Source organism: Haliotis rubra, unplaced genomic scaffold (assembly GCF_003918875.1).
Source record: "Haliotis rubra isolate DU_JTF1 unplaced genomic scaffold, ASM391887v1 Scf1295, whole genome shotgun sequence".
In the NCBI taxonomy this organism is placed as follows: domain Eukaryota; kingdom Metazoa; phylum Mollusca; class Gastropoda; order Lepetellida; family Haliotidae; genus Haliotis; species Haliotis rubra.
This window is the reverse complement of record NW_025765220.1, coordinates 107,501-132,462: the sequence shown is the minus strand read 5'-3', so window position 1 is coordinate 132,462 and position 24,962 is coordinate 107,501. Positions and strand designations below refer to the sequence as shown.

Genomic DNA, 24,962 nt, shown 5'->3' with positions numbered 1-24,962 from the left:
CGATTGGCATAGGGCTAAGATCGGTTAGTGGAACGGCACCCTGCTTGAGAATATTTCGCTCATATGACGACGTGCATGCGTGTGTATGTGTGTACTAGCCCAGACTGAAGCTGGTTTTATAGTACTAGCCCACTGAGATACCATGCCCCAGTGAAGCATGAATATCCCACTAAGACACATTATAATCACTCCGAGCCTACCAGTCCTTGTTGTACCCATTAATGCCGAGCGCCAGGCAGGGACCAACAAGTACCATATTTTAACGTCTTTTGGTATGACACGGTCGGGATCGAACCCGCGACCTTCCGCTCTCTGGGCTGACGCTCTAACCACTACACCACGGAGGCGGTCTCACAAAACAGGGACTACCATTTCATTAATCTGTTTATTGCTTTTAACCAGCAGGTATAACAATGTTATTTGCAAAACACAACCATTTTCTTTTGACACATTTCAACAGGCAGGGATAGTGTAAAGAAGATCTTTCACTGGGATATCATTCCACACATTCAAAGAACATTTAAAATACATTGAGAGCATTTACACCTTCAGCAGATATAAAATACTGGCAGCGGTACACATACATAAAATATTCACACACGCACTGCAAATAACAATATACGAGAATATCACATACATTTAAATGGGCAGTCTCATGTAATGTTTCTTTTGATTGACAAAGACCAAGGAAATGGATATTTCCTATACGGAAGTATCCACTGGCCATGTTGACTTTAATCGTCATAATGTTTACTTCAGTAAATAGAAAATAGAGGCGAGAATTTTATTTGGGGAACACAGTGAGTTAATTTAGCTGTTTTACATTGCTTTCAGCAATATTCCAGCAATATCATGGCTGTCGACACCAGAAATGGGCTTCACACATTGTACCCATGTGGGGAATCAAACCCGGGTCTTACGAGTGATGCTTTCACCACATGGCTACCCCACCGCCCCTTGAGGAACAGGTTTCAGAATATACCTTTCAGAGTATATTCTTACGCCTTTATCAGATGAGAGAAAAAACTAGGACACATATAGCTATATAAATCTATGTGAAACAACAACAGTGATAGGATAACAACAAGGGAAGCCAGTAGTTAACTAACTGGCTTGATTTGTAATGGGAATGGACAAATTGAAGCCAGATATTAATTTTACCACATTTTAATCCACTCAGCAAATTCTGATTGAGCAAATAGATCTTGTGCCTTGAATGTGACACAGTTGTGACTCTTGGAAGGCTGAAGAGCATTATGAGCATATACCATATTTCCTCTAATAAGCTGGTCCTCTAATAGGTGCCGGGTTTCTAATAAGTGCCGGGTGTACAGCAGCTCACTAACAATTACTGTAATTAGACCCAGTAAGTGCAAAAGCACCAGGCCTCTAATAAGCACCGGGTCTGGAACTCTGTTGACAAAATAGGCATCCAGGTGCTTATTAGATGAAATACGGTATTCCTGAGATGGAATGAAGCCATGTCTGTTTTAGTCATCAGTCACATTTCTCGGATTTCTCTGTGAGATGAGGAACTGGTTCTGGGTTCTGTAAACAAATACCGGTAAACACTTTCAAAATTGATATCTTTGTTTTTGCGCTCATAGAGGTATTAACATAAGTGTGTTCACTTAAACATATGTGTTGACCTGGTAGGTGCCCTTCAGACCATGACAGAGAATGATAGAGGTACCTACCTTGTATTGACATGGGACAGAAAGCAGTTCCAGAACAATATCAGAATCTTTGAGGCTTAGGGCAATAATATTACCTTCTTTGTGTCTAATATAGGACTGAAAGCTGTTCCAGCATATCAGGGCAATACTATTGCCTAACTTGTGTTTAATATAGGACAGAAAGTAGTTCCAGCATATCAGGGCAATACTATTGCCTAACTTGTGTTTACTATAGGACAGAAAGCTGTTCCAGCATATCAGGGCAATACTATTGCCTAACTTGTGTTTAATATAGGACAGAAAGCTGTTCCAGCATATCAGGGCAATACTTTTGCCTAACTTGTGTTTAATATAGGACAGAAAGTAGTTCCAGCATATCAGGGCAATACTACATCTATCCCTGTTTGATTCCAATGTTTCTTAATTATCACCGAAGCAAATGTACATTGTATTGCGAGGTTGTTGTCTTGGGGGTTTGTTTACTTACATGTATTTATTTTAAAGAATTAAACCTCTTTGATACAACTAATAGAAGGAGAAAAACATATTTGTTAAAGACATATTCTAATGTAATTATTACCAGCTGTTAACCTTATATTTCCAATTAGGATTTACTAATCACAAATGGGAATTGTTTTATTGAATATGCCAATCAATAAAAGTTTAAAAATTTCAGCTACATTAAATCCCAAAGCACATACTCAAGAATGACTTTAAAATATTTCTCAAACTGAACATTCGTGTAATCTTGCTGTCATACCCCTTGTGGAATTTTAAATGAATTCGCTGAAAAAAATATGAATGACCAAAAAAATAGTCAGACTAAAATATCCCCAGAGATGTGAAATATAAGCCCAATGTTTGAGATTAAAGTTGATTAGTTACATACAAATATAATATTATTGTTTTGAAACTCGTAGCGATTTATAATTACATTTCCTAAAATTGTTGGAAGTGCACGTACAATCTCCATAACAAGCCCGCAAGGTCGTCAGAAATACACTCAGTTGGACCCATGAGAGCCGTTATGTCAACAAATGCACGTGTGTGTATTTGAATCTCTCACCGATTCTTATTAAAAACTTCATAATAGGCAGCAAAATCCTGTTAACTATGTTCTTTGTACTTTCAATATGGCGATATATATTTTCCATGATTTTTTAAACAATGCCATAATGCCATAAACGATTTAAGTACTCAGGATTATTTTTATCAAAGCACCGCGGTCATTTACGCGCGTTTTGATTGGTTTGTCGTATTTTCGCACATAACAAAAGCAGAAAGCAGTTATAGCTGATCATGGGAATGCTATTACCTACTTTGTGTTCAATATAGGACAGAAAGTAGTTCCAGCATACCATGGGAATTCTATTGCCTACCTAATGTTTAATATAGGACAGAAAACAGTTCCAGCATATCAGGGCAATACTATTGCCTACCTTGTGTTTAATATAGGACAGAAAACAGTTCCAGCATATCAGGGCAACACTATTGCCTTCCTGGTGTTTAATATAGGACAGAAACAGTTCCAGAACATGCATCTGATTCTTTGAGCCTTAGGGCAGAAAGTAGTTCCAGCATCTCTCCTCTATTTAATATAGACAGAAAACAGTTCAAGATGCTTTAATGTAGCATAGAAAGCAGTTATAGCTTATCATGGGAATTCTATTACCTACCTTGTGTTTAATATAGGACAGAAAGTAGTTCCAGCATACCATGGGAATTCTATTGCCTACCTTGTGTTTAATATAGGACAGAAAGTAGTTCCAGCATACCATGGGAATTCTATTGCCTACCTTGTGTTTAATATAGGACAGAAAGTAGTTCCAGCATACCATGGGAATTCTATTACCTACCTTGTGTTTAATATAGGACAGAAAACAGTTCCGGCATACCATGGAATTCTATTGCCTACCTTGTGTTTAATATAGGACAGAAAACAGTTCCAGCATACCATGGGAATTCTATTGCCTACCTTGTGTTTAATATAGGACAGAAAACAGTTCCAGCATACCATGGGAATTCTATTGCCTACCTTGTGTTTAATATAGGACAGAAAGTAGTTCCAGCATACCATGGGAATTCTATTGCCTACCTTGTGTTTAATATAGGACAGAAAACAGTTCCAGCATACCATGGGAATTCTATTGCCTACATACCATTGTGTTTAATATAGGACAGAAAAACAGTTCCAGCATACCATGGGAATTCTATTGCCTACCTTGTGTTTAATATAGGACAGAAAGTAGTTCCAGCATACCATGGGAATTCCCATTGCCTACCTTGTGTTTAATATAGGACAGAAAACAGTTCCAGCATACCATGGGAATTCTATTGCCTACCTTGTGTTTAATATAGGACAGAAAACAGTTCCAGCATACCATGGGAATTCTATTGCCTACCTTGTGTTTAATATAGGACAGAAAACAGTTCCAGCATACCATGGGAATTCTATTGCCTACCTTGTGTTTAATATAGGACAGAAAACAGTTCCAGCATAGCGTCAGTACAGAAACATATGCAACACGGTATTGTGTTGGCAGAAAGTAGAAGTTGATGAACTGTGCTGGCGGCCACACAAACCAGTCAACCTGGAGAAAAAAGAACATTTTCATTATTAACTCACTTATACATGCAACTGGATATGTATACAGCTTCTGTATTTTTAACAGCATGAACAAGTACAAGACTTCATCCTAGGTCTGAGGCTAAGGTTTCACAAGACAAAAAGTGGCTTCAACTGGCTTTGAAAATATAGCAACCAAATATCAGTTGAGTACCTGAAGCTAACATCAGAACATCAAAATTTCTTGCATGTCAATCATTCTTTTAAATGTCTGAATGACATGTCTGAATGGCGTGTCATCAATACGATCTGGTTAGCCACCTCTTACAACATGCATGGGTTGTTGAAAACCAGCTGTAACCGTTTTCATGCAGATGTTACATTAGTCTCATTTCCAAACAGAGTATTTCATAAATAAGGCTGTAACAAGCAACCTGGATTTTCCTCAATGTCCTCATGCAACTGCAGAACAAAAGAGATATGGACATTCTGTTTCCCTTAATAGGGGAAAAACTCTCTACAGTGAGTGAGTGAGTGATTGAGTGAGTATGATTTTACACTGCTTCTAGCAATATTCCAGCAATATTACTGCGTGGGACACCAGAAATGGGCTTCACACACTGCACACATGTGAGAAATCCAACCCGGGTCTTTGGTGAGCAAACGCTTTAACCACTAGGCTACCCCATCGCCCAATACAACACACACCCCACACCCTGTACAGGCAGTCCTAGCAAACGTTCATGCTCTATGTGAATCACATCCTTCATCAGCTAATTGCACAGATGATGAAAATAAAATAAAATAAAATAAAGGGTCTTTAATCATTAGCCCTTTGACATGAATACTAAAAACTAAGCACTAAGCTTACGAGGTAGATAAAAAGAAACTTCTCGCTCAATTCTTGATAAATTTCACGTCCACTTTTTCTCTCTAGGGCACCAATACCTGCAACAGTCAGGTCACAATTAAATGTAAACATTTACACACATACGGTTGCATCTTAAGTTAAATTTTAATCTAATTATCACACTGCAAATACTTTCTGAATGAAACTATTTACAAAGTTGTGAAGATTGCCTGTCAAGATAAAATGCTCATGTAATGTTAAAAGACTGGGGAACTTTGGAAATTTGTACAAGGCTGCAAGAATATGTAGCTGCCCTGGGAATAGTACTGATATGAAATTCCTTCATTCATAAATCTGAGGGCAGAAAAGGGGAGATGGGGTAGCCTAGTGGTTGAAGCGTTCGCTCGTCACTCCGAAGACCCGGGATCGATTCCCCACATGGGTACAATAATGTGAAACCCATTTCTGGTGTCCTCATCGATATTGCTGGGATATTGCTAAAAGCGGCGTAAAACCAAACTAACTCACTCTGAGGGCAGAATAGTCATGTTTCACACCACTTTTAGCAATACCCCAGCAATATGACCGGAAATGGGCCTCACAACTTGTACACATGAGGAAAGGAACCTGGGTCTTCAGTGAGGCAAGCAAACGCTTTAACCACAAGGCTACCTCACCACTCCCTAAAGAGATAGGGCAGCGTAGCTCGGTGTATGAATCTTGTCACGTCCATTGGAGAAACGTGGTTTATCTTAGTCAGTGTGTCTGTAGACCATGAGGATACTGTCAGTGGTTTCCCAGCTCCACACTTGATCACGCACACCAGCCATTCAGTGCTGTGATGTAAAAACAACATTCACACATTCATTCCTTCCAACCTGTAATATAAGCTGAACAGAAGAATGGGGCAGCTGAGAACTGTTCAGTGAGTATCTTCTTGGCAGCCACCTTCCCGCCTGTCCCCTTGATCACCTTGTCCAACAGCTTGTACCACACATGGTTCAGAGGTGCCAGAGCCACCCCAAGGATGAACACACGACCTGTAACACATAACTATACATCATTCAGAGGTGCCAGAGCCACCCCAAGGATTAACACACGACCTGTAACACATAGTTATACATCATTCAGAGGTGCCAGAGCCACCCCAAGGATGAACACACGACCTGTAACACATAGTTATACATCATTCAGAGGTGCCAGAGCCACCCCAAGGATGAACACATGACCTGTAACACACAATTATACATCATTCAGAGGTGCCAGAGCCACCCCAAGGATGAACACACGACCTGTAACACATAATTATACATCATTCAGAGGTGCCAGAGCCACCCCAAGGATGAACACACGACCTGTAACACATAGTTATACATCATTCAGAGGTGCCAGAGCCACCCCAAGGATGAACACATGACCTGTAACACACAGTTATACATCATTCAGAGGTGCCAGAGCCACCCCAAGGATGAACACATGACCTGTAACACACAATTATACATCATTCAGAGGTGCCAGAGCCACCCCAAGGATGAACACACGACCTGTAACACACAATTATACATCATTCAGAGGTGCCAGAGCCACCCCAAGGATGAACACACGACCTGTAACACATAGTTATACATCATTCAGAGGTCCCAGAGCCACCCCAAGGATGAACACATGACCTGTAACACAATAATTATACATCATTCAGAGGTGCCAGAGCCACCCCAAGGATGAACACACTCCAATCTGTAACACATATTAGTTATACATCATTCAGAGGTCCCAGAGCCACCCCAAGGATGAACACACCTACCTGTAACAATAATAATTATACATCATTCAGAGGTCCCAGAGCCACCCCAAGGATGAACACACCTACCTGTAACACATAATCATACATCATTCAGTCCCAGAGCCACCCCAAGGATGAACACACACCCACCTGTAACACATAATTATACATCATTCAGAGGTGCCAGAGCCACCCCAAGGATGAACACACAACCTGTAACACATAGTTATACATCATTCAGAGGTCCCAGAGCCACCCCAAGGATGAACACACGACCTGTAACACACAATTATACATCATTCAGAGGTGCCAGAGCCACCCCAAGGATGAACACACGACCTGTAACACATAATCATACATCAATTATAACACATAATTATACATCATTCAGAGGTCCCAGAGCCACCCCAAGGATGAACACACGACCTGTAACACACAATTATACATCATTCAGAGGTCCCAGAGCCACCCCAAGGATGAACACACGACCTGTAACACACAATTATACATCATTCAGAGGTCCCATAGCCACACCAAGGATGAACACACGACCTGTAACACACAATTATACATCATTCAGAGGTCCCAGGGCCACACTCGCAATAAACACACGACCTGTAACACATAATTGTACAATTATACAAAATTCTATTTGGCCTTATTACTAGTGGTTAGCTGTGATCATTACTATCAGTGGTGACATGATTTTAATTCAATCAGTTAGTTTGACAATGCTTTTCATAATCCCCAGCCACACAAGCTACTGATGGATAGTAATTTAAGTTGTGTTTTCAATCACTTTCAGGAAATATTTCATATCACACATGGGGACTCTACAAATGGGCTTCAGACATTGTGGGGATAGAACCTGGCTATTTGATAAGGAAACACATGACCCACTAGCCTAGCCCAGTACACTGAGCAAACTTCCAGCTAAGTGACTGCCAACAGCCTGGAAATAATCCAGTGATTGATATGCTGAGCATCAATGACATCCTTGCACACTGTCAGGCCATCAACTATGTCGCAGCACCTGTGGCATCAGTCAACCCTGTCACCTCTCACTTGGCAATCCTGCTTCATTTCTATTCTAAAACACTAAGGGACTGATCATAATGTATGGCTATGGGGCGCGATGATGATTTTAAGGGGGTCACCCATATTGTTCTGGAGAGGTAGTAGGGGTCATCAATTTTGTACAAATTAACTGGGGGTGGGGGTGTGTGTCATCATTTAAGTATCAAAAAAATAATTTAAAACTATGCTTAAAAATTAAGGGAAGGGGGTCGGTGGGCTGATGGATTTGTACATGACAAGCAGGGGGGTCACTTACTTTGTACATAATTTTTTATTTATTTTTTGGTGGTGGTGGTGGTGGTTGGGGAGGGGGGGGCATTCACATTGTATATGCTTCTCCTTAAAATCATCATCATCATCATCACACACATACACACATACACACCCTAGGCATAATTTATGGTGATTTATATATAACGTTATGTGCACACATCAGCTGTTGCCTCCATATGTAATATTCTCGTGATTTATGTAACCGTCTATATGCGTACTGCTATGACAAATATTAGGCTTATATGAAATATATACACTACCCGTTCTGTGATAGTTATAAGGTTGCTTCTCGCCATCGGTGGCATGACGTTCGATGGTTTGCACAAAACAGTCTCCGAGAGCCAGTAAGGAACTGTAAGTGGCTATATTTGTCAACAACAGGTGCTTGCTGAACGATCTCTTCGCAAATACGCTCAGTTTCGACAACATTGTATTTGAATGCTAGGTACAAACGACCACTAGCTGAAATCTATCAGTCAGAACCTGCATTTCATCAGAAAAATCCCCTGACCTCAAGTGTCCTACCATGATCGTGTTCGGTCACTAAACACGTGCATATATTTACAAACCCATCAGCAGTTAGCCCCCTTTGTTTACGAAATGCATTTTGTGATCTGTGTGTTCGGTTTTGTCAAAATGTGGAATAATCTGCGTTTACAAACGAAAAGGGAATCATATGGATTGGATTTTTAAGTTACACGCGACACTGTCAAAAGCTCAAACTATCAAAATTTTGTAACAGCTTAATAGCTCGTGAAAGAACTTACTAGCTGTTGCGAGAGGTTCTAATCAATATTTAGACGTTTCGTTTGTTTGTTTGTTGTTTGTTGATCATTGTTTTTGTTTGGTTTGGTTGCTCTTAACGCCGCACTCACCAATATTCCATCTATATGCTCTGTAAATAATCGAAGACAAATTCTAACCCGGATCTACACTTGTTTGGTGATATGATGAATTATTTCAACTTAACATCTATATTCTCTTCTTTTTTTTTCACGGGACGATTACTCTTAAAACGAATAGTAGTCATGGTGTAGCAACCTCTGCGTGATGCTGGTTCATCATCGTCAGAGACCATATCGGTATATATGGTCTTTGATCATCGTGTAATGTTCTCGATGTAACTGATGTCCTCGTGTAATGTTCCTGGTGTAACTGATGTCCTCGTAATGTCCCTGGTGTAACTGATGTCCTCGTGTAATGTTCCTGGTGTAACTGATGTCCTCGTGTAATGTTCCTGGTGTAACTGATGTCCTCGTGTAGTGTTCCTGGTGTAACTGATGTTCCTCGTGTAATGTTCCTGGTGTAACTGATGTCCTCGTGTAATGTTCCTGGTGTAACTGATGTCCTCGTGTAATGTTCCTGGTGTAACTGATGTCCTCGTGGAATGTTCCTGGTGTAACTGATGTCCCCGTGGAATGTTCCTGGTGTAACTGATGTCCTTGAACAATGTTCCTGGTGTAACTGATGTCCTCGTGTAATGTTCCTGGTGTAACTGATGTCCTCGTGGAATGTTCCTGGTGCTACTGATGTCCTCGTGGAATGTTCCTGCATGTTGTTCCAGGTGGGATGGGGGAATGTTCCCGGTTTAACTGATATATTTGTGTAATGTCCTTGGTTAACTTCTGTCCTCATTTTATGTTCCTGGTGTCACCTGTGTCTTCGTATAATGTTCCTAGTGTCACCTGTGTCCTCGTATAATGTTCCTGGTGTCACCTGTGTCCTCGTATTATGTTCCTAGTGTAACCTATGTCCTCGTGTAATGTTCCTGGTGTCACCTGTGTCATCGTATAATGTTCCTAGTGTAGCCTATGTCCTCGTATAATGTTCCTGGTGTCACCTGTGTCCTCGTATAATGTTCCTATGTTTTATGGCCAGGTGGGTAGCTTGGTAGAACCATGATGTCTCTGTCCACGATGTGCCCTATTTCCAATCTTGAGAGGCGCCTAAATTGTATCCTATGTGATTGGATGCTAGATCTGATTTCAAACAAACTAATTATGCTTGTACTAACAGGCGACAACGTGCCATGCCCATACGTATACCATATGCTATCCAGATCAGAATTCGTCTCCAGCAACTCATGCGTGTCGTGATATTGCTGGGATATTGTTGAAGGCAGCGTAAAATTAAATCTCCACAGCTAACGGGAGTAGCAACCTGGTTAGGCCATATGGTCGTCTTGGACTGTCAAGTAGGCACTTTCCATGTTTGTCGTAAACTATTACAAATATAACAGAAAATTACAGTATAAGCGCAAACTTTTATTAGCTATATCGACAAAAAGCAATTCAGAAAGTCATATCAACACAAACACACTCGATGAGAAAAAAATGTTTTGGTGAAGACAGTGTCAGAAGTTTCAGTGTCTCTAATTACTTTGACGAATTTCACATTTTTTTTAAAATTTAGTACTTTTGTAAAAAGTAGAGCTGCGAGCTGGACAATTAACAACAAAACGGCAATGTGTAAAAATGCATATTACATACGCAAACATTAAGTGTTATAACCAACTGCAGACCTTTTGTCCAAACAGAACTATATTACAAATGGAACAGAACTTTGACGTAAAAGGAAACAGTATTATGTCGCTACTTCAATAGCAAACAAATTTAGTCAATAAAACAATTTTCTCATAATAAAAAAATCAATGTTTTATGATACAATATGAACAATACTGGCTTCGGCTACATTCCCTGTTTTACACCTCACACTATTCGTGACTCCTATGTGATCAACAGTATGAGCATCGATCTACGCAATTAGGATACGATGACATGTGTCAACCAAGTCAGCGAGCCTGACCACCCGATCCCTTTAGTCGCCTTCTACGACAAGCATGGATTACTGAAGACCACGGGTTCACGATCTTCACGGGTTCCCCAAATGAGGTCATCTACCCTGTTACAGCCCGGTGACGCCAGTAGTAGAAAGATGTGACCGCAGATGTGTTGATTCGCGGTGGTCTGTTTGGATCTTGACTAACCACTGAGGGAAGTTGTACCTGAATATTGTTTACCTTTGTACACATGAGATACACTGTGGACCATGCAGGTTACAACCAATCAGGCGAACACCACTATAATGGACTAGCCAACAAAGATCATCAAACAGTTGTATCCGCATATCAAGAAAAGGGAAATCTTCAAGAAATATAGCCTACTCAACATTACAGAGGGATATTTGAATATTTCATACTGTTCCTTAAACAGGAGGGGCGGTGGGGTAGCCTAGTGGTTAAAGCGTCCGCTCGTCACGACGAAGGCCCGGGTTCGATTCCCCCACACGGGTACAAATATGTGAAGCCCATTTCTGGTGTCCTCCGCCGTGATATTGCTGGAATATTGCTAAAAGCGGCGTAAAACCATACTCACACACTCACTTAAACAGGAAAAAAATACCAGCACCTTGAGCATGTACTGGTTGTGGATATGTGCACTATATAATATATATAAATATATCCTATAATAAAATAATAATAATAACTGCATGCACCTGTATCGTTTTGTAACTTTAACGTTAACAGAACGTGAAGGTGCTCCACTTGCATGACATTACGGGAGACTACATACATGGCCATCTCCCATCAGCCAACCTCACACAATCAGATCCTACACTCTGAATATCCACATTAAATGCTGCGCAGTATTATTTCACGATTGTCTCTACCCTTTACCCGCGTGTTTCTCTGAAAACGTCTATTTACGGTGATTATTCTATAGTCGGAATCGCAGATTATTTCTCAAGGAGAATTTGATAACTTCCTCAATTAATCTTAAAAACGAAACCTGTGATATGGCCCAGTTGTTAACTCGTTTCGTCTTCCATGTAGGACGATAACATCCAAATACCACGAAGGGAAGTGAAAACTTTACTAAACGTAGCCTGTACAAAATAGTGGGAGCGTTAAATCCATAAACACAACCCACATTAACCCTAAAATGAATAATGAACACATCTGATGTCTGCGACACGTTTGTCTTGTTGTGGAAGGTCAAGGTCACTTTAAATTTGCTCTTTCCTTCAGGACCAAAGTTAAAGAAATAGTTCTCTCTCGTTGTTCATCCTAGGTTAAACAGGTTTAGTGCAATGTTTAGGGCATTACATGATGCTTTGAAGGTACAACCACAAAACAACAGACTATAGTCAACTGTCGTGCGGTGATCCCATTTCTATAACAGGTAAGATCTTTCTGTTTTATCTTCATGGGAATATAATAGGGGTTAATATTTAGGGGGAAACAACTATTGCGCGTTATAACTATAACTATAGCTATAGTCTATTGCAACCATCCTCGATAATCTCCAGGGTATACGTTTTTTTATAGAATGCAGTGCAGCGTTAAGCAACAAACATATAACCATGGGATCATTATATAACAGAAATATTGCTTACTGGGTGATTAAACAAAATAACTGGCGATTTCAGGGGATGGCATTGAGGAGGGTGATTGTTAGAGCAGTGAGAACTGGCAAGATCATTCCAGGTAAATACCCGAGATTCATGAGTTATAAACAGTCCAAGGACAACCACTGTCTAATGTAACCTGTCTGTAGCTATAGGCCGACATCTTGCTGTCCGTGGAGTAGGACCATGTCTCCATGAGTTCAGGCTTATCCCCGGATGTTGCGTCAGAGTCGACGTCATTCCCGTGAAGCCACGAACCTGACTTCACACCTCCGTCCGCTGACGTTTTTCTACAATCCTGTTGCTGCATTTCACATTCCAGGGACACATCTGTGTTGGGGCACCTTACAAAAGTGGGGTCATCTTTACATGGGTCACCTTTCTTGGCTGTAAATCCGGTAAAGTCAGCTTCATTTCTGCATCCGCGGGATACCTGCTATGACATAAGAAGACGTATTGACATATATTTCTACTAAGACAACTGCAACAACCTCTTAAAATTCAATAAATCGTTGATATTTCAAGTATGGATATGGATCCCAAGCTATCTTTGAGAGGGGAACGATGCTAAATGGGTCGGGTGTTCAGGCTCTGTGAATTGGCTGATTGCCTGTCAAACGATTGGCTGATCCCAGCTGTGTGGACTTTAAACTAGTTCCGCTGTTGGTAAGCGACACACGCTTACTCAAATGAGTAAACAGGAGCCCAGTCAAGGACTGATGCCCATTATGCCATTTTAGTCCACGTTGGATTATTTATTATTTACAAACCACCGACAAAGGGTTGGAATAGTGCTGAGTGTGAGGGTAAACAAACAAAACAATTCCATATTTTAGTCTCTAACATGTATGATAACTTATGACTGACTGACTGAGTTTGGTTTTACGCCGCTTTTAGCAATATTCCAGCAACATCACGGCGGGGGACACCAGAAATGGGCTTCACACATTGTATCCATGTGGGGATTCGAACCCGGGTCTTCGGCGTGACGAGCCAACGCTTTAACCACTAGGCTACCCCACCGCCCCCTGATAACCTATGAACAACGTTAACATACGTATGAAGATCCTTTATGATCCCCATGCTTCCCCAAAACATCATTGAATTCTCGCTGTTTTGTAAATATCCTATATAATAATTAGAGATGGAACACTTCTCTGGTAGGTAGCAGCTCTTGTGCAGGGATGTTCAATGGACGCTGACCACTAATTCTTTGGTACGAGACACCAAGACTGAACATTGTACATTTCCATCCTGAAACCCTGGGTCGTCTATACAATGCACACCCGTGAAGATCCGGGTCAGAATTGTTCTTCCGCAACCCATGCTTGTCGTAAGAGGCGACTAACGGGATCGGGTGGGCTTGCTGACTTGGTTGAAACATGTCATCACATCCCAATTGCGCAGATCGATGCTCATGCTGTTGATCACTGGATTGTCTGGTCCAAACTCGATTATTTATATACCGCCGCAGTATAGCTGGACTATGGCTGAGTGCGGCGTTAAACAACAAACAGAATCTATGCAATTCATGCTGAACACACCCTCCAGGGCATTCGTCACCACTCGCCACTTTCCGTAACCTCCAAGAAGACTTGTCCCGGAATAACACGAGTTGGTCACGAATGCCTCCAGGGATCTGCCCTCACGTGGATCACGCACAGAAGCTCAGCGCCCACCTGTACAAATGAAGTTCCACTTTCCTCGAATACAGGGAACGGCATCATCTTTGGTAGAGTGATCGCGATGCGTTCAAATATCATTCGATTCTTAATGAAGACCGCACCTCTATCCAAAATGAAAGGTATGATAATGATTAAATTATGGTTTTTATGAGCATGATTAGAACCAACATATTTCTTCTAAGAAAAAGACAAATTGGAAAGAGTGAGTGAGTTTGGTTTTACGCCGTTTTTAGCAATATTCCATCAATATTACGGCGGGGAACACCAGAAATGGTCTACACATTGTACCCATATGGGGAATCAAACCCGGGACTTCGGAGTGACAAGCGTACGCTTTAACCGCAGGGTAGGGTAGGGATGGAGAAATAGTGCATACGAAACGGTACAGTGTTAATGACATGACTTTTGTATGCTTGTTTACTTTAGCATATTCGATGCAGTGTTAAAAAAGTGAGAGCTGATCAAGAATGTTTTTGTTGGGTCAGTCTCTACATACACAGCAATCAGTGCAGTTAACGTTGCCGCAAAGACCACAATGAGAACAGCAGTCTGGGTTGTCGCCGACGTCATCACCGTCGCCCCTTGGCATCAGAAGAGGCTGTTGGTCTTTGTTCTTTGAACATATAAAAATTGGTTGGAACAATTATTTTGTGGAGGTGATGTAGTTTCTGTATAAATTGTGCAATGAAGGTATAACCATTAGTTTATCAATAATAACACCCATTGTAGTGCTGTGTCACCTTCCATCGCAGTATGCCAAAGTATTTAGTTATTACCTTATAAAATGAAAGCATGAATAAGACAAATGTGGGTTTTTTATTAAATAAAATAATATAACCCTCTCTGATAATTATAAATGACTTTAACGAAATAAATGTGTTCGCAGACCTATACCACACTGAACAAATAACAACATTGCAGTTCTTGAGAGGCATATAGAAGCTCGTATTCAAGTATAAGACAAAATATTGTGGATGTCAACTTCATTATTGTATACACAAAGTTTAAGGGCTTTTCCTTCCTTCGTCAGGTCATTCACGAAGAAGTTGACCTCCATAATATCTTAAACAACAGCATTGCTCATCATGTTCAAATGAATGAAAGCATACAGAAGATCAAATCTAAATCAGCTCAAATAGCTACCTCGCACTTTCACGAGCGATCGATGAGCATCAACTGTCTGATACATATCTACTTCCTTCGATCCTACCAAAATAACGTTAGTTTTTAAACCTACGAGTACGAATGTGGTGATGAAAAACCAAAGATTTCGATTATCGGATTCGAACCCACATTCAGAGGATATAGAGGCAGCAGTTTGCACCACGATGTGCGGCGTCTTAGACAAGTAAGCCAAAAAAGCGCGACAATTCGCTTTAAACCCCTTAAAAACTACAGCCATATTTTGTGACAATGTTTGGTATCATACCTGCGTTCTGGTACTTCTTACAAATATAAGCTATGAAATTCTTGCCTTCGACTGATGTTGAAACTGTCTGCGGAATGCTGCGGAACCCCCAGCGGCGAGGTCGAGCCCACACTGTGATGTTGTAGTTACCCCGTGGCACCAGGTCAGTTAACACAACGCCAATGTCCTCGTCAGTGGTGTTTAACTTCATGACCTGTGTATCAAGAGTATTGTTTTACGGCGCTTTTGGCTATGTCCCAACTTTGGATTGCAAGGGTTGTCTAAAATAGGCTTCACAGGTAATACCCCTATACGAATCGAACCTGGGCCTCCAAGAGCAACGAGTCACTCTCCAACAGGCTACCATACCGTTCCTGTAAATCTATACAGGACAAAAATAGTTAGGGATATATGTATATTTTGAAATTATGAATAATGATGTATTTATTCATTGACACATTGATAAAATATCAATCATAAAAATATCAATATCCCTAACTTATTTTGTCCAGTATATTTGCTTAGTTTTATATTATTCCACATTTCCGCTTTAAAGACCAATGTGGACAACCGTTCCAATTTTCTATGAAAGTCAGGCAATATTTCAGCAGTTTCAGTCCTTGCTGTCTACATTCAATACAACTATTGATTCGCAATCGGCCATGCATTTTCTACCAAGATTTTGAAATACTTGTCTTGCCTTTGCATGCGTTTATGACGAGTGCCACCGATGGGGGAGGATGATAGTGATTCATAAACGCATGCTCATTATATAGGTGGAATCAATCGACACTCAAAGGGTGAGTGAGTGAGTTTAGTTTTACGCCGCACTCCGCAATATTCCAGCTATATGGCGGCGATCTGTAAATAATCGAGTCTGGACCAGACAATCCAGTGATCAACAGCATAAGTATCGATCTGCGCAATTGGGAACCGATGACATGTGTCAACCAAGTCAGCGAGCCTGACCACCCGATCCCGTTAGTCGCCTCTTACGGCAAGCATGGGTTACTGAAGATCAATATTCTGACCCGGATCTTCACGGGTAGACTTTCTAAGGGGAGATGTCTTATGAAAAAAGTGTTTTTTGCTTTATTTCAATTCTAATACCATTTGACTCAGCATATTTGACTCCAGGTATAGGAGAAAACAAATTTCATTTGTCTGAAAATCACGTATGCTTACATGTTTCTTTCCATCCCTGTATCTGACAACGTATCTGTAAACATCATAATAGCGGTATCTGTCGTGTGGCTTCTTCCATTCCACGTGTAGTGTAGTGCTGTTTATGGCTGTCACGCTCAGGTTCCTCACTGGGCCAGGTTGTACTGCAAACAGATGTGAGAAACAGTTCCATGCAGCTCATTGTCTGTCTCCAAGACCCTTGAGAATAAAAATACATAATAGCCCTACTCAAGTCTAGATTCCCAAAGCTCCAGGAAGTCTTCTCTTTCTGACATTAAGGATTGTCCTGGGCAGCAGAATTTGATTTTCAGATTAATATATTGGACTATATTATTTATTTATTTATTTGGGGTGAGTTCGATGTGTGTGTGTGTGTGTGTGTGTGTGTGTGTGTGTGTGTGTGTGTGTGTGTGTGTGTGTGTGTGTGTGTGTGTGTGTGTGTGTGTGTGTGTGTGTGTGTTGTGTGTGTGTGTGTGTGTGTGTGTGCTTTAAAGAGAAAAGATATACTAGTCGATGGATGGAAGACATGTACAGCTAGCATTCGTCACCACTCGCCCCTTTCCGTAACCTGCAAGAAGTATTCGGCTTGTCCCGGAATAACACGAGTTGGTCACGAAATGGTACAGCTAGGTCAAGTTTTCTTGTAATGTACATTTGAAATAATTATCAGCATCAGTGAATAGATTACGTTATACTATTTCAAAAGTGGAGTAGTGTATTTCAGTCTGTGCACATGACATGCATTTTCTTTACCTGAGTATGTTTTGTTTTGTTTTATTTTTGGGTATTGTTGTAAACTCTGAATTCGAATCATTTATCCCCACTTTTAGGTAACAACTTTTCCCAAAGATCCATCGTTCTGGTGTTTCCTGTCCCGATCGTTATACTACAGAAAGCTGTGTATGTAGTCTATGTACTCACTGTGTCGGTCTGTTCTGATCTGTCCGCACATCGAGACTGCCTCTGTGTCGTCACTTCCGGTTAGGGTGACGTTTAAGATGTGATAGTACTCACAGTACTCCAGACTATCACAGTCATACACACATTTGCCAACAGACGTGTTGCAGGCCAAACTTGGGAAGGCATCGGGACACGTGTCATTTGGGGTCTGCAGTTCTCTGACAATGAAACAACATCCGGGATAGAATCCGTCAATTGAAACCTTGACCACGATTTTGTGTTTCCTTGATGTTTAACGCCGCACCTATATGACGGCGGTGCGAGTCTGGACCAGAATATCCAGTGATTTACATCATGAGCATTGATTTACCCCACTAAGATACGATAACATGCATCAACCAAGACAGCGAGCCTGAACACCCTATCACATTAATCGCCTCTTTCCACAAGCAATGGTCGAAATTCCTCACATTTTCTTTTGGGGGATACGAGAACTGACAATGTGATTGCGTTGAGCTGTACCTTTAAAACACAAGGTTAGGAATGAATGCGAAATAGTTTCACTTGAGACCCTCACGCGTAAATACCACATTAACCAGGCATCTCAACTACTCGTGGTGAGTGAGTGAGTTTAGCATTACGCCGCACTCAGCAATATTCCAGCTATATGGCGGCGGTCCGTAAATAATCCAGTCTGGACCAGACAATCCAGTGATCAACAGCATGAGCATCGATCTGCGCTATTGGGAACCGATGACATGTGTCAGTGAGCCTGACCACCCGGTCCCTTTAGTCGCCTCTTACGACAATCATGGGTTGCTGAAGATCAATATTCTAACCCGGACCTTCACGGGTAAATTACTCAGTGGTGTTTCTCTATGTCATATTGAAACTTAGACGCCGGGGCATTTAATTTGTTACATTGTTGCGGATTTTTACTTACATCGACTGTGAACATGCCGTACATGTCGTGAGGTCCCGTTGAACGTTGTCCGGAACGTCGTAATTACAGGTGAGAATCCTCTTTGCGTAGAGGACGCAGCTGATATTCTTCAGTTTGGACGGGGCTGATGAAGAAAAGCAAGATGAGTTATCTTCATAATAATGATGTTTACGATGAACAAAGGAACATCTTTAGACAAGACCTACTTAATGTAATACTGACATTTGTAACGGCGAACACGTATACTCTCTTTAAATGAACACACCTGTGGAAAAGATTACAACTGTTGTAGAAGAGTGAGTGAGTGAGTTTAGTTTTACGCCACACTCAGCAATATTCCCGCTATATGGCGGCGGTCTGTAAATAATCCAGTCTGGACCAGACAACCCAATGAGCATGAGCATCGATCTACGCAGTTGGGATACGATGACATGTGTTAACCAAGTCAGAGAGCCTGACTACCCGATCCCATTAGTCGCCTCTTAGGACAAGCATGGCTTGATGATCAATATTCTGACCCGGATCTTCTCGGGTCTGTTGTAGAAGAACACATGATGATCCTGCCACTAATGATATCTTGAATGTTTTGGTGTCAGAGACTCGGAAAGATGAAGACAAACACTCCCTCATAGAATACAATATAGCTAGAATTATGACTTGTGTTGATTAATATAAGGAAATGATTTTCTGGAAACAAGTGTGAAACATTGACTTCTCCCTAGAATAATGGTCAGCACTGGAAATTATATAACATGGATATTTAATATATATAAACATTATACGGAGAAATGATGATTTCATTATTTGGAAACTATATTATGGCCATGGGTCACGGAAACCTTGAAGGAATGTACAGAGGAGTGAGTGAGTGGGTATAGTTTTACATCGCTTTTAACAATATCACGGCGGGGACAACAGAAATGGGCTTCACACTTTGTACCCATGTGGGGAATCGAATCCTGGCTTCAGCGGGCGCATTAACCATTAGACTATCCCACCGCAGAGTGAGTGAGTGAGTTTAGTTTTAGCAATGTGCAATATCTCGGCGGGGGACACCAAAGCTTCACACATTGTACCTATGTTGGGAATCGAACCCGGGTCTTCTGCGTGACGAACGAACGCTTTACACACACACACACACACACACACACACACACACACACACACACACACACACACACACACACACACACACGCACACACACACACACACACACACACACACACACACACACACACACACACACGTCGTTGTAGATGGTGCGCATCGGTGTTGACTCCTCCCTGGCTCTCTTCCTCAGGCTGCTGACAAAACGGACCTTCTGACTATCCTCTCGTGGGTGATCATGTTCTGTCGTATTCCTTACAACATTGCCAACAGTTGTGAGTCTTCCTCTGCATGTTGACTGAACACACATCCAGTGTACACAGGACTGTCTCTCAATATTCTAAGTGTTAAGATAACCATCAAGTAGGACTTGGGGGCTACCTCTCCGTGACATAACACACTCAACATTACGCAGACCAGCCATGTTGATGCCATGTTAGTTTGTTGTCAACAGCTATATACTATACGGAACTATCTCAATTTACTTTCTCATCTCACCTTCTCATTTCCCTCCATTTCTCAATATTACTGTGTATCTTTCATCATGGCACTTGGCGGTGGGGTAGCCTAGTGGTTAAAGCGTTGGTTCGTCACGCCGAAGACCCGGGTTCGAATCCCCACATGGGTACAATGTGTGAAGCCCATTTCTGGTGTCCCCCGCCGTGATGTTGCTGGAATATTGCTAAAAGCGGCGTAAAACCAAACTCAGTCAGTCAGTCATCATGGCACTAACACAAACTTAATTTCAACATTTAACAACCTACACACTATCCAATTTGTAAAATTGTTCTACTCACTAGAGGTTTATCTTTCATCATGAAACTAAAGCAACTTTTAGCTAATCCCAAATTTCCTTGACACAAAACACTAAACAAGAGATTAATCCCTCCCTTGATATCATCTGTATACTCTATGCACTAATCTCTCTTTGGGTCAGTCCATTATGCCAGACAGGTAAATGTAGTGTGTTGTTTTAACTAATTGTAGGGGTACTGGGGTGTAGGGGTAGTGGCATGTAGGGGTTATGGGGTACAACCGTGTGAGGATACACGTACGTACGTGTGTGTGTGTGTGTGTGTGTGTGTGTGTGTGTGCGTGCGCGTGTGTGTGCGTGCGCTACATGCGTGTGTGCACGTGTGTTTTTCTTTAATAACTTAACTTTGATCGTAGCCAATGTGTTAAGAATGGGCTTAAGAAGTTCGTAGGGCTACGAACGTTTCGAGAATAGCTTGCCTGCGCGAGACGGGGTTAGATAGTCCCTCATATCGTATCGTCTAGTCAACATGCAGCAGGTCAGATAACAACGACAAAAGGTGGTATGGGAACGGTTTCCTGGTGATAACAAATACCGATAGACGAGGGGTCAGTCAGTGTGACTTATGACTCTTTTTTAGATATATAAGAGTTTAAATTTATTGTTTGGAATGGAAGTACGAACTTTGAAAAAAGTAAACGAAACTGGCTTCCAAAAGAATGTTCACACCAGTGTTTGCTGGTGTTTTAAAATGAAACAACCCATAGATCTCACCAACCCGAAACATGAGTCTCATTAACCTATTCAGACAATGACCTACTTTTCAGCCGATCTGAATTTCCTCGTGTGAAAGAGAAAAGAGACACCACAAACAACTATGGTTACACTGAATTCCAATTCCTTGTGTCGTAAGAATATGTTATTTATAAGTGAATTTGAATTTTAAACTTTAATAACATCGTACATGTGTATTTCAATATTTTATGGCGAAGTGTAGGCAGCATGACCTTAACTAAGACGTCACAGACTGTCCCTGTTTGATGAGGTGGTAAAATGATTTACAATGCATCTGGCTCACTGGTTACACCTGTTATATGTTCTTTGCGCTTGTTCAGTGTAGTTCTGTAACGCCCAATGTAAATAATATAATATCAAGTCCGTACCAGACCGCCAAACTTTTCTAGCGGCAGAGCCTCGTTTTGAGATTTCCACAATTTCCCTGTTTCCGTTTGTCAGAGCACGTTGTACGACAGAGCACGCTACACGACATATTTTCAAGGATTAGAAGAAGCGTAGTGTTGCAATATACAAGTGCTTAGATGTATCAAATAATACTGATTGCTTTTTATGTATCCAGTTATATGAATTGGTCTCACAATTCTGGACTGGTTATTGTACTAAGTTGCGCAATAGGGCGGGACCCAGTCAGCAGGAAACGAGACTGTTGTGAAATCAATGTTTTGACTTGAGTCGTGTTTCAGACCAGTTTGCAGTGTTACAGTGACGGTATTCAGCCTAAAAACCGTTTTGATAACGTTTGTAATTATTTGGTCGAATCCAATTTTCAGATGTACTCTTTCTTCTACCAGGCACTTTAGTTGCTTAGTGTTGGGAATTGGTTAAAATCTCATAACTGATGATTGGTTCAATACTACCGATTAATCATCGAAAATATTTGGTTTGCGTCATTTATGAAATGTTCCTGGTTATTTGTGTTTTCACAAAAACATAAAGTAAACAACATTTAGTTCTTTTATTTTATTTTTTTTCAAATTGCACATCTTTAAATGATGACTAGTATGTTAGGAATATAAATTTCTTGGGGTCAATCATGACATGACGTGACATGGACCACTACTAGTAGGGATGCAGCAATCTACGCAGAGATGCAATTACAAACGGTCTTTAAAAGTTCAAAACATTTTGGTGATATGTCACATAATTACCAGGGATACGAGTACAGTTACCCTGTGACAAAACACTCGCTAAACCTACAAGTCATTCCAATCAGTTCATCTGATATCTGCCATTTCAATAATATTGTAGGGTTGGGCACAGAGACTTGAGGGAAAGTAATATATGCAGTTTAAATGTGTGTATGGTTTTGTTAACTGTTAACAATATTGTTTAGTTTGTACTTTATTCTCCTTATTTGGATATGGTTATCATGCGTGGAAGCTGAAACGAGTCGAACAACGGGCCTACCCTAGTGTCATTGTTTTCCTTGTTTGCGAACTTATAAAGATAATCCTTGAGAGAGAGTTTATCAATATATAAATAAGAGTCATCAGGAGATGACATTTCACCCAGCCTGGTGAAGTTTGAAAATGGCGTTTGTCGACTTACACCTCGTTTTTGTTTCATTGCCACTGGATATACCCTTTGCTCAGCAATAACGCTGTGAGGTATCTTTTTAGCATCCAAAATCATCTATAGACACCCCTTCACCATTAAACTAATATGTGTAGCAAATTTCAACAAGGAGTATAGGACTCCGGTTTTCCCTTTCAGCTTGGCAGCTGGGACGGTAGCATACAAAATGTACAAAGAAATGGTTTTGACATCAATAAAATGGTTCTTTTTCTGAGATTTAAAATTCAGGCAAATATTTTGAATTGAGTGAGTGGGTTATTATGTAACGTCGCATCGGATTTTCTGAAACACTACATCTAATGACCATTGTATATCGGTTTCGTTCAAGAACCCAGTTGCGCATCAACAGTCAGATTCTTCCACGGGGTGTGGGGGTGGGGGGTGGGGGTGGTGGGGTGGTGGTGGTGGTTTGTACTTTAGTCGTTTGGTGAAGTTTAGTCGTTAAAACTGTCGCTTGTCATGTCCAAAGTTGAGATTTGACTTAAAGGATTTTTAAAACAGTATGCATTTTTATTACATAATGTCATTCAAACATGAATATATACCACATCTGCACCAGACATTTATGAAAAACAGTCGTAAAAATACATAACCTTGGGTGCAATGTATGAAGCCCATTTCTCGTGAAACCATTTTGATATTATTGGAATATTCCTACATCTATACTCGCTCCCCCTCTCCATCCCTCACTCACTCACTCACTCCGCATGTCGTTGCCTTGGCGGCCTTACCTCCATCTGTCCAATCAAAACAGGTCGATAGGTCAACAAAGATGAATAATATGTACACTTTAATGACGGATATGGTCATAGTATGAACTGAAATAAAAATAACATAATGCATTATTACCGCCCGCTCCCATCAGAAACATGAACAATAATATATGGACGTAATGAATGGACATAATGAATTTAAGACATATTATTCATTAATCGAAGCGCTTACTTCGTACAATGTATTTATTCACATGACTAAAGAAATTTTCATTGACAGTATTTGTCAGAGCAGGTTTGCCGTAAAGAATGGTATCAATGTCTAAGTGAACTTTTGATAGTTCAAAGTCTTGCTTCAGATCAAAACGGCAGCTGACAAATTTTGGACATTTTAAAAAGAAATGGTTAACACCTTCCACCGGAGCACCACAATTGCAAGCTGTACTCTCCGATAAATTAACACGAAAAGAACTGCATGTAATGAACTACACCAATGTCTTAACTTCGTGTGTAGTATTTTGTCTTTCTTTCACATATAGAAAATATTTTGGAACTTTGTCAAATTTTTTCAGATAACTTTGATTTAAACGATGATAATGAATTTGTACATTTTGTTGTAGAGGAGAAAGCATTCCATAAGCTTGCATAATCATAAATAAATAACTTTTGGAGAATTGAGGTGCGAAATTTAGGAATAGCCAAATCTGATTTGTTACGCAAATTGTATCCGGAAATGGTTTCAGTAAAAGGTGGAAGTAAATATATCAGGTAATCAGGAGCTTGCATATTAACAATTTTGCAGAATGTACAGAGTTTTCTTTGTGTTCGTCTAACTTTCAATGGTAACCAAACAGTGTCACTGTATAAACTATATCTTGAAGAGAATTTAGGCAATCCGGTTACAATTCTTGCTGCTTCAAGTTGTAACATTTCAAGTTAAACACAAATAAAGCTAAGGCGATTATCCCAGACCTCAGATGCATATTCTAAAATAGGCCTAATACAGTGCACTCTGTATAATTCGGACCGGCTTGCTTGGACCGACTAAAAAGTCCGAATTAGACAGCAGTCCGAGGTACACAGATTTTCATCGCAGTTGAAGACATCTTCTAAATTTGTATACATCTGTATACATTTCATACATACTAGACCTAATCACCCGAGTCTCTTACTACTAGCATGGGTTGCTGAAGGCCAATTCTAACCCGGATCTTCAGGACAATTGTGCGTTTTTGTTTTCCTTTTATCACTTCAGTGCTTT

At 40.7% G+C, this 24,962-nt stretch overlaps 3 protein-coding genes across 6 annotated transcripts in view; all 3 read right to left on the bottom strand.

The window, feature by feature from the left end:
- Window positions 1-371: 371 nt before the first annotated feature.
- On the bottom strand, window positions 372-8,791 carry LOC124267009 (mpv17-like protein 2). 3 transcript variants are annotated; one of them, XR_006895926.1, is made up of 6 exons: window positions 8,486-8,791; window positions 5,971-6,132; window positions 5,114-5,190; window positions 4,139-4,267; window positions 1,446-1,548; window positions 372-1,207 (listed from the first exon to the last, which is right to left on the bottom strand). XR_006895926.1 is itself a non-coding variant. In XM_046701853.1 (5 exons), the coding sequence occupies exons 1-5, from the start codon at window positions 8,652-8,654 to the stop codon at window positions 1,498-1,500; spliced, it is 588 nt and encodes a 195-aa protein (XP_046557809.1). In that variant the 5' UTR covers window positions 8,655-8,791; the 3' UTR covers window positions 372-1,497. The 3 variants fall into 3 exon arrangements, 2 of the variants coding, with proteins under 2 accessions (XP_046557809.1, XP_046557808.1); XM_046701853.1 differs by having other exon boundaries at window positions 372-1,548; XM_046701852.1 differs by lacking the exons at window positions 372-1,207; window positions 1,446-1,548 and having other exon boundaries at window positions 3,886-4,267.
- Window positions 8,792-11,602: 2,811 nt separating this feature from the next.
- Window positions 11,603-15,333, bottom strand: LOC124267010. Of its 2 annotated transcripts, none has more exons than XM_046701854.1 (3): window positions 14,814-15,333; window positions 14,312-14,420; window positions 11,603-13,068 (listed from the first exon to the last, which is right to left on the bottom strand). In XM_046701854.1, the coding sequence occupies exons 1-3, from the start codon at window positions 14,885-14,887 to the stop codon at window positions 12,727-12,729; spliced, it is 525 nt and encodes a 174-aa protein (XP_046557810.1). In that variant the 5' UTR covers window positions 14,888-15,333; the 3' UTR covers window positions 11,603-12,726. The 2 variants fall into 2 exon arrangements, with proteins under 2 accessions (XP_046557810.1, XP_046557811.1); XM_046701855.1 differs by having other exon boundaries at window positions 11,603-13,065.
- The window catches only part of LOC124267013, a 10,367-nt gene continuing 291 nt past the window's right edge, over window positions 14,887-24,962 (bottom strand). Inside the window, exons 2-7 of the mRNA XM_046701857.1 lie at window positions 23,720-23,806; window positions 18,754-18,877; window positions 17,832-18,028; window positions 16,911-17,053; window positions 15,747-15,939; window positions 14,887-14,930 (exon numbers count right to left, since the gene is read on the bottom strand). Coding sequence (XP_046557813.1) covers window positions 14,887-14,930; window positions 15,747-15,939; window positions 16,911-17,053; window positions 17,832-18,028; window positions 18,754-18,877; window positions 23,720-23,798 — 780 coding nt within the window. The 5' untranslated portion in view covers window positions 23,799-23,806. The remainder of the gene's footprint in view (window positions 14,931-15,746; window positions 15,940-16,910; window positions 17,054-17,831; window positions 18,029-18,753; window positions 18,878-23,719; window positions 23,807-24,962) is intronic.

Bases quoted from the DNA above. Each gene is read 5' to 3' on its own strand.
- LOC124267009 (XM_046701852.1), bottom strand. From the start codon at position 8,654: ATGTTGTCGAAACTGAGCGTATTTGCGAAGAGATCGTTCAGCAAGCAC. The intron at 5,191-5,970 runs GTTGGAAGGAAT...TGACTGTTGCAG, and splicing joins CTGTTCAGCTTATATTACAG to GTATTGGTGCCCTAGAGAGA. The intron at 4,268-5,113 runs GTAAGCTTAGTG...TTTTTTCTCCAG, and splicing joins AGTTTCTTTTTATCTACCTC to GTTGACTGGTTTGTGTGGCC.
- LOC124267010 (XM_046701854.1), bottom strand. From the start codon at position 14,887: ATGACGTCGGCGACAACCCAGACTGCTGTTCTCATTGTGGTCTTTGCG. The intron at 14,421-14,813 runs GTATGTAGAGAC...CATTTTGGATAG, and splicing joins TTAACTGCACTGATTGCTGT to AGGTGCGGTCTTCATTAAGA. The intron at 13,069-14,311 runs GTGGGCGCTGAG...CTTATGTCATAG, and splicing joins GTGGAACTTCATTTGTACAG to CAGGTATCCCGCGGATGCAG.